This window comes from Molossus molossus, unplaced genomic scaffold (genome assembly GCF_014108415.1).
Source record: "Molossus molossus isolate mMolMol1 unplaced genomic scaffold, mMolMol1.p scaffold_m16_p_1, whole genome shotgun sequence".
NCBI lineage: Eukaryota > Metazoa > Chordata > Mammalia > Chiroptera > Molossidae > Molossus > Molossus molossus.
The window spans coordinates 210758519-210772354 of NW_023425344.1; the positions used below are offsets into that span (position 1 = coordinate 210758519).

The 13836-nt window shown below is 38.1% G+C and overlaps 1 protein-coding gene across 10 annotated transcripts in view; it reads right to left on the reverse strand.

The window, feature by feature from the left end:
- Nucleotides 1-1109: 1109 nt before the first annotated feature.
- DLGAP5 (DLG associated protein 5) overlaps nucleotides 1110-13836 on the reverse strand; it is a 44518-nt gene continuing 31791 nt past the window's right edge. For 5 of the 10 annotated variants that reach the window (XM_036281291.1, XM_036281282.1, XM_036281299.1 and 2 more), the window contains 5 exons: nucleotides 11364-11556; nucleotides 9010-9070; nucleotides 8175-8421; nucleotides 7311-7360; nucleotides 1204-1402 (listed from right to left, as the gene is read on the reverse strand). In XM_036281291.1, the coding sequence (XP_036137184.1) occupies nucleotides 1262-1402; nucleotides 7311-7360; nucleotides 8175-8421; nucleotides 9010-9070; nucleotides 11364-11556 (692 nt within the window). In that variant the 3' untranslated portion in view covers nucleotides 1204-1261. Of the gene's footprint in view, nucleotides 1403-7310; nucleotides 7361-8174; nucleotides 8422-9009; nucleotides 9071-11363; nucleotides 11557-13836 lie in introns of all 10 variants that reach the window. The other 5 variants (XM_036281343.1, XM_036281308.1, XM_036281326.1 and 2 more) reach the window with 5 other exon arrangements.

Consider the following 13836-nt stretch of genomic DNA (forward strand, 5'->3'; position numbering starts at 1 on the left):
ATGTCTTGCTTGAATTGTTTATTAACAGGCTGTTAATGAATAAAAGCTTTTTTTTTTTTATCCTCACTCGAGGACATTTTTCCATTTTTTTGTTTTTAGATAGAGTGGGAGGAAGAGACAGAGAGAAACATCAATGTGAAAGGGACATATCGAGTGGCTGCCACCCGCACAACTCAACGAGGGCCGGGGACAAACTGCAACCGAGGTACACGCCCCTAGTGGGAACAGAACCCCGGTCTCTCTGGACCGCAGGCCGATGTTCTAACCACTGATCAAAACCAGCCCGGGCTAAAAGCTATTGTTATCGTTTGGTAAGACTTTAGGCTTTTAGAGAAGGTTCTTCTAAGTCTTACACAGCCTCCCAATTGCTCACATGAATTTAATAAATACTATCTTTCTCACAAGCCTAACACCCCTTCCTCTAAAAGAACATGTGTTTTCTTGTTTGAAAACCCCTAATCTTAGGGTGGTTATCCATAAAGTTCCTGCTTATTGGCCAACTCATTTGAAGGCAGAAATAACTGGATCCACGTCTGGTTATAAGCATTAGCTACTCTGAATCTTCTTGGTGCTCTGTTATTCTGATGGCCCTGCTTTCTACAAACCCACAGGTCAGAGTTTTATACAAGAGGAAATAGTTCAAGCACATTAAGTGATTGACGTAATTCTCTTCAAAGGAAGAAGGCATTTCCTTCAAAGCCTGTCAGTCATGAAAAAGGAAAGAATTTAATGGGCACCTAGCCAACCACTTGAAACTGCAACATGTGAACTGGCATCAGAATCCAGAAAGCTCATCTCAAGAAATTTAGTATACCCTGGAAAATGAAATATGCAAAGCTGTTTGACATCGACAAATTCAGAAGTTCAAACTTAAAATTAAGCATGAAAGCATACAAATATTTCTGTCTAAGTTTAGTATTACATTTTGATTATGTTGAAGAATATTCATAAGCTTTGAGTAGGTGTTCTTATCTTTAAGCTTATACACTTTAAAGAAGAAAGGGCATAGTATACTTCTTTATCGGTACTCTTTTTATTTTGCATGGCTGTTGTACAAAATATCCCCACTTCCCTTGAAGAAAAACAGTATCATACCTAAAACACACTTTGATGAACACTGAATATTAAAATATTACACGACACCATATAAATGGGTTGAATAGAAATAAACAAAAATACACAGTCTTCAACCCTTTCAATATTCTATGAACATACCACAGCATTGATAATATGAAGGAACATGTTTGAAATGTTTTTAAATTCAAAATTCTTCTGGTTGTTCTGCACCGAGGGGCCTTAGAGGTGAAAAGGCAATCAGGTTACCACCAAAAGAAACATGTTTGGCATAATCTTGATGTCTCCTTGCCACAGGAGTGAACGGATTACTGCAGTTCAGGCCTGTCTAGAGAAGAAACAGAGAAGTCACTTAAGGAACCATCAAGCGTTTCACCAACTGACTTCAACATTGCAAATTAATAGTAAATTAATAATGTAAATAACATTTCCCCATATAACAATAAAATTATTAATAACAATGATTGTGCAACTTTCTAGCAGAAACTATTTCAAATAGTTTTTTATTTAAAAGGTATATTAAAAATATATGCCAAGCCTGACCAGTGTGGCTCAGTGGTTGAGCATCGACCCATGTACCAAGAAGTCTCCAGTTTGATTCCTGGTCAGGGCACATGCTCAGGTTGTGGGCCTGATCCGCAGTAGGGGGCATGCAGGAGGCGGCCAATTGATGTTCTCTATCATCGATGTTTCTATCTCTCTCTCCCTCTCTCTAAAATCAATAAAGAAAAATTATTTTAAAAAATAAATAAATAAAAATAAATGCCAAAAAAGGTGATTTAGTAATAGGCAAATGCACTTCAGCAGCACACGCACATGGAATAAAATTGAGGCCACATCTTAAGTCACATATGCAGAGTACACAAACCTACTCTCATCATTAACAGCACTTAATAGACCTTTAACTAGAATGTGACGCTGCTGGGATCCTTTTTCTTTGTTCTCCCCCTAAACCCTACTTCAGGTTCAAATGATGCTATAGTATAAGTAATATTTTGGTCTAAAATAGACAGATGAGCCCATAAAATGTATTTATTTATTTATTCATTTATTTATTATTTAATTAATTCATTTTTGTTACAGATGTTTCCCTTTTTCCCCCACTGATTCCCCCCTCCTTCTCCCTCCCCATCCTGTCCCCAGCTTTGTTGTCCATGTCCATTGTTCATGCATACATGCATATAAGTTCTGTGGTTCATCCCTCCCCACCACCTCTCTTCTGGGGATTGTCAGTCTGTACCCCACTTCCAGTCTCTGGGACTACCCCATTCCTCAGATCATGTGATATTTGTCTTTCTCTGCTTGGCTTGTTTCGCTTGGGATAATACTTTCCAGGTCCCTCCATGTCATCTCAAAGGATAAGAGATCTTTCTTTCTTAGAGCTGCACAGTACTCCATTGTGTATATGTACCACAGCTTTTTTATCCATTCGTCTACTGATGGACACTTGGAACCCATAAAATTTAAAAATATATATAATTGGTAATTTTTATGGAAATAGAATTCACAAGGAGACTAAATTACAAGGTACTAAGATTCAGCAAGAAGATAATGTATAAGATCTTGTGTAGCAATTTTAATATTACTAATATATCAAAAACAAATTATGATTAATTTCCAGATTTAGTTATAATATCATATATTATAAGAGCCAATCATTCAGAGTTCAGATCTGGAAGCAGGATTAAATCAGATGTATATAAACTGGCCTTTTGCTGAAGTCTCTGACACTCTAGGTCTCCGCCTATGGTTAAAGGAGGGTAAGAAGACCAAGGAAGAACAGAGTGTGGGTCACAGTAACAAACTTCATTCTGCTCTGGAGATACATGGCAGCCCAGATGCCTGAACGCAAAGGCATCTTTGAAAGATAATGAAAGCCAAGATATACCGAAGTTCTTAAGGAATTAATGACTTAAGGACGCCAGGTATTTGCTAGGCTTCATGAGTTTAATAATAGTTGTTGCTTGATACTACGCTTGCCTTACTGAATTTTTTTTTTTTTTTTTTATCCTCACCTGAGGATATTTTTCCATTTTTTGTACAGATAGAGTGGGAGGGAGAGAGAGGAAGGGAGAGAGAGAGAGAAACATCAACGTGAAGGGACACATCGAGTGGCTGCCACCCGCACGACCAACCAGGGCCGGGGACAAACTGCAACCGAAGTACGTGCCCTTAGCGGGAACCGAACCCGGGTCTCTCGGGACCGCAGGCCGATGCTTTAACCGCTGAGCCAAACTGGCCAGGGCCTGAATTTTTTTTTAAATATGTTTTTTTTATTTTGAGAGAGACTAAGGGAGCGGGAGAGAAAAACATCAATGTGAGAGCAAAACACTGATCAGCTGCCCACTGGGCATCAAGCCTGCAACCTGGGCATGTGCCCTGACTGGAAATCAAACCAGCAACCTTGATTTTTTTTCATATTCTGAGATCAAAGATTAGCAAACCCAGGCCATCTCCTGACCCATTTTGAGATTTTTTTATGTCTTGAAGTAGGCCTATATTGTTTTGAATGTCCCTCTTAGAACCACTTTTGCTGCATCCTATAGACTTTGGTATGTCATATTTCTGTTTTCATGTATCTCTTAAGTATTCTTGATTTCTTCAATGACCCATTGGCTTTTCAGTAGCATATTATTTAGTCTTTACAGTTTTTTTCCAGTTTTCTTCTTGTAATTGATTTCTTTTCACACCACTGTAGTTGGAAAAGATGCTTGATGTGATTTCAGTCTTCTTGAATTTATTAAGATTTGAGGACCAATGTGGTATATCCTGGAGAATGTTCCATGTGCATTTTGAGAATAATGTGTATTCTGCCAATTTTGGGTAGAATATTTTGCATATATCTATTAAGTCCATCTAGTCTAACGTATCATTTAAATCAGTTGTTTCTTTACTATTTTTCCCTCCTCCTTTTACTTTTATTAGCATTTATTTTAATCTCAATTTACTCTCAAGCCATAAGTTTTGTTTCTTCAGTTTCTACTGGGATATCTTTTTCTTCTGTGCAACCTCCACTCCTGTTTTAGGGACAATCTTCTCTTTTTCAGTAAGGATCATTTCAACATGGCAGGGAGAGCTCATGCATGGGTTAATCTGCCCATGAACTCTGTAAGTTCTGCCCAGCATCTTGGGAGCTTTGTTCACCTGGATGTGTTCAATGACCAGCGAATCTATATTAAAGCCCTAAGTTCAGCATTACCCTCTGCATTTTTAAGGATGTGCAGCAAAAATTAAACTTTCTTTTTGGGCCACCAACCCTGTGTTCAGCTTGTCTGTCCTGGGCTCACCTACCAACCCCACCATTGTAACAACAAAATGGCACACATTGCTTTTGTGAAGTGACATCTTTCAGATTCTTTTTTTATCCACACCCGAGGATATTTTTCCATTTTTTTGTACAGATAGAGTGAGAGGGAGAGAGAGGAAAGGAGAGAGAGAGAGAAACATCGACGTGAAGGGACACATCGAGTGGCTGCCACCCGCACGACCAACCAGGGCTGGGGACAAATTGCAACCGAAGTACGTGCCCTTAGCAGGAACCGAACCCGCGTCTCTCCGGACCACAGGCCGACGCTTTAACCGCTGAGCCAAACTGGCCAGGGCGACATCTTTCAGATTCTTGATGGCTTTGCAGATGTGTATACCCTTGAGGGCCTGGGCAGTTTCACAAGTGTTCTTAAAGTAAACACAAAAATTTCAACCTCTTGATTTGCATGATTTTGTGGGATTTTCCTCAAGTGAACAGGGAACCATTTTCAGAGGTCACCTTGGTTGCTTTCAAGAGTAGTCAGATGTTTCCTAATTGATTTTCTATCCACTGCTGTGAGTGTTACTGTCCCCTAGAGTTATTGTATTGCTTTCATTTTCTCCTTTTAAGTCTGTTAATTTGCATATATATTTATAAATATTATATCTTCTGACTAGATTGATACCTTTATGATTATGTAGAGCCCCTCTGCCCCTTTTTAAATCCTCATCCAAGAATGTATTTTTTTAAATTGATTTTAGAGAGAGCGGAGGGGAGAGGGAAAGAGAGAGAAACATCGATCAGTTGCCTCCAGTATGCACTCCGACTGGGGATCCAAACCACAAACTGGGTATGTGCCCTGACCAGGAATCAAACCAGTGAACTTTCGGTGACCAGGTCAACACTCCAACCAAATGAGCTATACTGGCCAAGGCTACATACAGTCTTTGTTTTAAAGTGAATATTTTTCTGATTTGAAGATAGCCACACCAGCTTTCTTTTCATTTCCATGTGCATGGGATATCTTTTACTATCCCTTCACATCCAGGCTCTGTGCGTTCTTATTTCTGAAGTCTCTTGTAGGTGGCATACAGATGGATCTTGTTTTGTTTTTAAATCCATTCAACCACTCTGTGTCTTTTGTTTGGCAAATTTAGTCCGTTTACATTTAAAGTTGTTATTGATAGGTAGGTACTTATTGCCATTTTGTTAATTGCTTTCTGGCTGCCTTTGTGGTTCCCCTCTGTTCTTTTTTCTCTCTCTTCCTTGTGGTTTGATGGCTTTCTTTAGTGTTGTTTAGATTCATTTCTCATGTTCTTGTGTGTGCTTACTGTATGTTTTGTGTTTGCGGTTACCATGAGGTTCACATATAAATTGTACGTATATAATAGTCTCTTTTAAGTTGATAGCAACTTAAATGTGAACACTTTCCAAAGCTTCAAATTATTGCTAGCACCCCATCATCGGTTTTGTTTTGATAACACATTTGACATCTTTTTCTTTTGTGCTTCCCTTAACTAATTACAGTAATTTTTAGTTAATTTTACTACTTTTGTCTTTTAACTTTCATGCTTGCTTTACTATTTACATTTATATATAATGTACATGTACATATCCTTTACTATATATCTACCTTTACTATATATTTACATTTTGCAATGAGATTTTTTTACTTTTTTATTTCCTTAATTGACTTGAGAGAGAGAGGAAGTGAGAGGGAGAGAGAGACTGAAACATCGACGAGAGAGAACATCGATTGTCCACCTCCTGCATGTCCCCCACTGGGGATCAGGCCCACAACCTGGGCATGTGCCCTGACTGGGAATCGAACCAGTGACCTCTTAGGGCATGGGTAGACGCTCAACCACTGAGCCACACTGGCCAGACATAAAGTTTTTTACTTTTATGTTTTCTTTTTTAATTTAAATTTTTTATTGTTGACACTATTACAAATGTCCCCCAATGCTGTAAAAACTTAGTAGACACTTTTTCTTTTTCTTGTTAATCCTCAACTGAGGATATTTTCCCATTGATTTTTAGATAGAGTGGAAGGAAGGGGAGAGGGAAAGAGAGAGAGAGAAACATCAATGTGCGAGAAGCACATCAACCGGTTGCCTCCCACTCGATCCCAACCAGGCTGGGGATCAAACCTGCAACCCAGGTACATGCCTTTGACTGGGAATTGAACCCTTCGGTCCATGGGCTGACCCTCTCTAACCACTGAGCAAAACTGGCCAGGGCCAGTGGGCACTTTTTCATTCATGCCACAGTGAGTGTAAGTCAGATAGCTCTGCCTACAGAGGAATTTACAGTTAATAAGGGAAACAGATTCCCCAAATTATAATATTTTAAGAATATAATATATTCAGATTATTCTCTTAATAAGAGATTAAATGTGTGCATTGTATGCATTTTGTGTCTATGTACACCTGTGCTTATAATAAATTAACATTGAGAGATGAGAGCTTTATAGGAAGGCTTCGCAGAAAGGCTAATGTTTTAACTAGATAAGAGATCACCAAAAGTAAAGCCAAAGGAGCTTCCAAATAAACCCAGTAATCTAAAAGAAAAAGAGTGAAAATAACCAGTGCTGACTGAAGGTAGGACAGACATTATCTCCACAACTGCATGATGCAGATGGGCAGAAACCTTGCGTTATATTTCTCTTGTATCACTTGGAAATACCTAACATAATCCAAGTCATGTATTAGATATTCAAGTACTCAATCAATTTGTCATAACAAAGTTGATACATAAATCACCCAGAGAAACAAACCTTCATAGTTTAACACTAAAAATTACTATATTTTAATGTATACAAGCATGAAATTTTGTTCCCATTTTGATAAAAATGAACAAATAGATTACTCAGTAAAGAAGACAATGACAAGATGTAAATTTTAAACTTTATACACAAATTAAAAAGTAATATTCATTTTATAAAACAAATCTAGTATATAAACTTTTCAAATTAAGTTGAAAAACTTACTGAATCAAGAAGATGGCATTCAGTAGTAAGATTTTTATTATCAAATAATACTGAAAAACAAAAAAGAATTATTTTTAACTTTTAAAAGAATATTCTGGCAGCCAAGGGTTGTTAGAAATAAAGCATTGAGAAATATGAAAAGTTACATATTGTCATCAAATGGTAAGACAAAAATATAGGTCATCTTATGTTATATCTTTAAATGTGTTTGAATTTCTTAATAAAATTCTTACCCTTAATTTTATTAGTATATAAAGATTGTTCTATAAATAAATCTCATGCTTGTAATAGTAAAGGTGCCCAAAAGATGCTAGATGAAGAGCAGAGCTGGAATGCATTAAATGTCTGGCCAAAGTAATGTTCATTTTGCCTTAGGCCTCACCCAGAACACCCCACAGAGCAGCAGATGTAAATAGTAAGTGAAACTGTCAGACATTATATTATAACAGGAATACAAGAGCCATTTCCTACTGTAGAACAATCACAACAAAGTAGGTGGGAAGAAAAATAGGGCATTTTGAAGAAAGGTTTGAGGATGTACGTGTGCTGAAGTAACTTTTTAAAAAAACGCCAGGGAATTTTTCTAATTCTGAGTTTTACAAACAATGAAGGATCCCCAAAAGTTAGATCTAATGTAAAATGCTACTTATTTCCAATGTGGACTGGTATCTGCTGTTGATTTTTAACAGGTTTACCTCATAAGGTTTGGGGTGGAGAATGAGGTACTACAACACAAGCTAATTCTCATAAAATATTTACTGTGACTGTTCCATTTTTCCACCTTCATCTTAGATGCTAGTACCCAGACATATGTACAGCAATCCATACATTAGTGCAGTTTCATTTATTTAACAAAGACCTCACCTGACTGGAAAATTTTAGTCTCTTCTTCCTGTGAGATGTTATTTTGTGATGGTATATTTTTTTCAGGGCTACTCATCAAAATATCCTGAGTTGTAATGGAAGAATTTAATTCCATTCCTTCCACAACATCTAAAATGTCTTCCTTTTTATTAGTATTAATATCACATGCCACTTCATCAGCAGGTAGGGACAAACTCATTCTTTCAGTGGGTAAACAATCCATCTCAAAGTTTTTCTCACTTACATCCTGGAAGTGAACGTGATTATTATATTTAATTACCAAACACTGGAACAATTAGAAAAAGTATTGTTGCTATTAAAAATGATAAAAACAGAAGGATGACATTCTGAACACAGGCTAAAGAACATTGTAAATCCTACTACCTTGCTTCTTAGACAATTAGTTCAGACAATGTTGTAACAATAGTATGACTGAAGGAAAGTTTCTCAGCCAAGTATCTGTACTCACTTCAGAGACTGGCAGACACTTTCCGTGAAGTGACAGTACTTTTTTTGGCTTTTTGAGCCATAGAGTCTCTGCCACAACTACTCAACTCTGTTCTATTGCAAAAGCAACCAGGTATAAAACATACATAAATAAATGTGGCTATGCTCTAATAAAACAATTTACAAAAATAATCTTGATGTGAGTTGGAGAATACAAAATAGTAGTATGACCTCAAACAAGCTAAAGGCCTTTGAAACAAGAACTATCATTTAATATTACTGATTTTAGATTTCCAATGGAATTTCTGGGAGTTGTTTATGAAGTTACTATATCTAATAATATAAGCAGATAACATTGGGCTATCTAGTATACTAGGACAGGACTTACATGGTTTACTTCAATTAAATCCTGTAATCTAGCACACTGAGCGTCTTCTATAATGCTGTTCCTGAAAAAAGGGGAAAAAAAATAGCACTGTACTCAGATAATCAAACATATTGCTATCTTTTGTGTTCACCACTATCCCTTATGGTCAAAGATGGAGCCTGGTCCAAGGTCAGACCTGATCCAAATAGGTTAGTTTGGGACTATAGCTACTTTAGGATGGCCTTACAAACCAAATGCATTTTCCCCCAGAGAGCTCATGAGCCTGTTTCTATGCCGGTCAGTTCACCAGAAATTCTCTGAACCTCCTCCAAATCCAGAGCTACATAGTAGAGAAAGGTTAGGAGAAAGCTGACTTCTAGGGGTAAAGAGCAGAGGAGTGAAGCAACAGTTCAATTACTGTACAGCTGGAGTTGGCTACATTTACTTGTTAGCTACCGCATATACAGCATATAATTCTGAAGTTCTTAACTTGTACTTTATTAAAAATATGTCTCAATCTCTTGCAAGTCATGGATTCTTTTTTTTTTAAATATATTCAATTTTTCTAGTTTTCAGCTTCACTTTGCCTTCATTGCATGAAGTTGCTTATTTGTAAGATGCCCTCTTTCAGGACTATTTTTGGGAATTAAGTAAAAAAAAAAAAAATTTTTTTTAAACAGTACCTATAATAGCACTTAAATACGATTATGAACCTTCTTAGAACAAGATAATAAACTATAAGATATAAAGTAAACCAATTTGCATTTAAGAAATGACAATAAATTGACACTTTAGCCCTGGCCAGTTTGGCTCAGTGGTCGGAGTATTGGCCCATGGACCAGAGAGTTGCGGGTTCGATTCCAGTCAAGGGCACGTGCCTCAGTTGCGGTTAATCCCTGCCCTGGTCAGGGTTGTGTGTGTGTGTGTGTGAGAGATGTCTCTCCCACATCGATGTTTCTCTCCCTCTCTCCCCCTCCCACTCTATCTGAACAAAAGTGGAAAAATATCCTCGGGCGAGGATTAAAAAAACAAAATTGATACTTTATAACCTATAGATTTCTACAACACCTGAAATATTTTAGTCCCCACAATGGCTAAATAAATATACTTTGGTTTATATCAAAAATTAAAAATTCTAAAACCTTTTTCATGACCTATTTAAGCATAGTAACTTTCACTGGTTTCCCCCATTTCAATTCATAGGGGTTCCTTAGATTTTTGACAGCCTTGTCTGATGATGACTGCGTCTTCAGTGTTGTCCATCTCCAGGTTAATAATCATAAAGTCAATAGTCCTCTTGACTCCAGACTATACGTTTATTTCCTATTTATTTACTTTTTAAATCCTCACCCGATGATATTTTTTCATTTCTCTTCAGATAGAATGGGAGTGGAAGGGGGAGAGAGAAAGAGAGAGGGAGAGAGAGAGAAGCATCAATGTGAGAGAGACACATTAATTGGCTGCCCCCTGGATCAGGGCCGGGGATGAACTGAAACCCAGGTATGTGCCCTTGATTGGAATCGAACCTGAGAGTCTTTGGTCCACGGGTTGATGCTCTAACTGCTGAGCCAAACCGGCCAGGGCTATTTCCTATGCATTTTACAGTGTTTTTTCCCGTCAGATTTCCAGTACCTTTATGTTACATGAACAAGGACTACACAGGAAATTTCGATGACATTTGTGCAGAGGCAGTAGAAAGAATGCAAGCAGCATCCCATTTCACTGATTGTAAGTTAAATTTAGGTTAAGTTACTAACTTTTCCCGTTTTCTCATTTGAAAAAATGGGATCTAGTACCTCCCAAGGTTGTTGTGAGGATTAAATGAAATGACATGCTAAGAACCCTGAAGCAGTCTAGCCCATAATAACTGTTCAGTACACATTAGCTCCCCCTTCTCTTACACCCTGCCCTGTCAAGACAGTAACCTAAGGTACTTTCTGTTAAGGTGGGTACAAAGTGTCTACCTCTCAGTGACCCTTTGGGGAGGCATCAGCACTGCTGTCTGTAGATGAAGAAACTGAAGTTATAGAAACTTGACCCAAAATTTCATAACTAATATGTCATACAACTGGTTTTGAGCTCAGATCTGTCAAGCACCAAAGTTGCAGTTTGTTTAGCACCAAAGGACACTATAATGTTTTCTCTTCTTAGTTCTGCAGAATTAACTTTGCCCATCTAAATATGACCAGTTGCCAATCTGACATCGTAAACCTTAGTTTTCTCATTTATACGACAGAAGTACTGCTTATATGCCATAGGGTCATTGTGAAATTAGATTAAAAATATATGTCTTGCATATTTTACCAGGTTAACAATCTGAAATAGTATTTAGTGTTAGCATTTGTTAAACTCTTAATAACATACTGAAGAACTACCTGTTCTCAGAAATATTGGAAAGCAAAGTCTTCTCCTCCGCACGCTCCCTGTCGGTACTCTGAGGGTCAGGGCCCCCTGGTGGCGCAGCCTGCCTTGGAAGGCCCGGATCGGCCCTGCCGTTGGACACAGCTGTGCTGACAGACTTAGGTGTTCCAAGTCTTTGAGAACGACGTTCAGACGAGATAGAAAGTCCTAGAAGATGAGAGAAATGGCCTCAATATCAAACATTCTTTCATATACTTTTCAGTATAACTAGGAAGACAGTGCAAATTCTTCCTATTCCCCTACCAACTACCCTCTTTTTTCCTGTAAAATAATGTTCGTTAAAGTCAGATGCCCAGGACCTTCAGTAAAAGACAGTATTGAACACACACAGTATCCTGTGCTTCCTCTCAATGTCCCACTACTATGAGCAGTGAGAGATCGTCTTAAAAGGCAGAATGCTACAAACACCAAGGAAACTAAAAAAGAGACAATAACCAGAACATTTTAGGAGCTGTGGTCCTAAAGCAGAGTCTTCTCCTCAGCATGTTCCCTTCCAGTGTAGATGTGAGTGGGATTTTACTTAGTAGACTCAAGAAAATTAATCCTAAGCAACCAGTCAGGAAAGATGAGAATCAACGCAATTTATTACCACAGAACCCCTCAAAAGAACTGGTGGCCTCATGTATCTCTGGAAGTGGAGATGAAGATGGAGCTAAAAACAAGAAGACTGGTTCAAAGTCACTTCAAAGAACAATTACAGCCCAGATTTCTCTCCTCGTTCTGCATAGCTGGGCAACTGTCATCATCCCTCCCACCACCAGAATCAGAAAACCAGAGGTTTATTCCCCCCAAAAGGAAACAGAGGGTCTCCGGTTTAGAGATAACTGATAAGGTTGAAAGATGAGTACTATGTGGGAAACAAGGGATTGAGTATTTACAAATAGACTGCTGAAACACTCAGGTCCTCCCTTGCCTCCACACCCCACATGGCTCCTGCAAGACTGGCAGCCAGAAGTATACCCCCCAGGCAACAGACTGAATGTTGTTCTCTGGGGAATTAGCCTGTGAGAAAAGACAGAAACAGTGATATGGAGGCTTCCCAGCGCAAGGGTGCAGCTAAACTACCCACGGTAAAGACCCCACCCATTCGCTCTGCCCAGCTCGGAACCAGGCAACCACGAGCAGGCCTGAGGAAGCCTCTGACATGAGAGGGAGAAACCAAAACCAACCGGAGGAAAGTATCTTGGAACAAATACTGACGACACAGGGGAAGGAAACATAAACGCTATCATTAATGCCCTCAGAAAGATAAGGCAGTGCAGTTATGAAATAAGTACAGGCTGTAATAAAATGAAACATTCGGAGAATGACTCAGAGCTATTGGGAATTAAAAACATGACAGCTAACACGAAGTTGAGAAAATCCAGAAAGGAGGAGAAAAAGACAAGTACAGGAAAGAATGATTGAACAAACCGTCTATTTACCAAGAGAAAAATATGTACGTCTGAAAGAAGGATCAGAGAGAAGAAAAGCAAGTAAATCAAAGGAGTAATTCAAGAAAAAAACCACATTTAGAGAGGGTCGTAAACAAGACTCCAAGACTGTGAAGAATTACTGATCACTACATTGTACACCGGAAACGAACATAATATTGTATGTTAACAGTAACTAAAAAATTTTAACTAAAGTAGTTGCCTCTAGGGAGTGACAAATGGGATGAGAGGGGCTTCGTGGGGGACTTCTGTTTTATAACAAGCCTTATAAACCAAGTGCTCTATAACTAAAACTCAGTCTGAAAACTATCAGTTGTTGCCAAAAGCCTTTATCTCCACAGTTATAGGTGCAGAGTGGGGAACGTGAAAGAACAGTGATGAGCTCACAGCCGTGGAAACCACTGGGATACTTGAGAAGTAGGTAACAAGCAGCCATGTTATCAGCAATGAGACAATTCATGCAGCTGTTCAGACTAAAAGAAACAAACCCACATTGCACCAGGTGTGACACCTCAACCATGGTGATACATTTACATTTTCACGTAAATATTAGAGAGCAGCTAAGCTTTATTTTCAGAAAACTTCCTAGTGGACACAGTTAAATAAGAGGGAGAGAATCACTCTTCAGCTGATTAGTACTCAAAGAGGCTTTGGTCCCTTTCTCCTTGAAAATAAATATCCAGATCTTAAAGCACAGATAGAATTATCTACCAAGATATAAGAATAGATTACGTCAACTAAGACCTCTCATCCTGTGTCTTATAAATAAATTCAATCTCATACAGTCTATGAAAAATTGCTATAAAGAAATACAGAGAGTTAGAAAATTTTAAGAACTGTTTCCTGAAGTACTCAAAACTGGTTTCACTAGAATATTTTAAAATTAGGAAATTAGTGTATTTACGGTGTCTCCAAAAGATCCAAGTTCTAATATAAATAAAAATATAACCGAAACCATCCTCCATAAGTTTCATTTTAAAGCACAGCTAGAGGT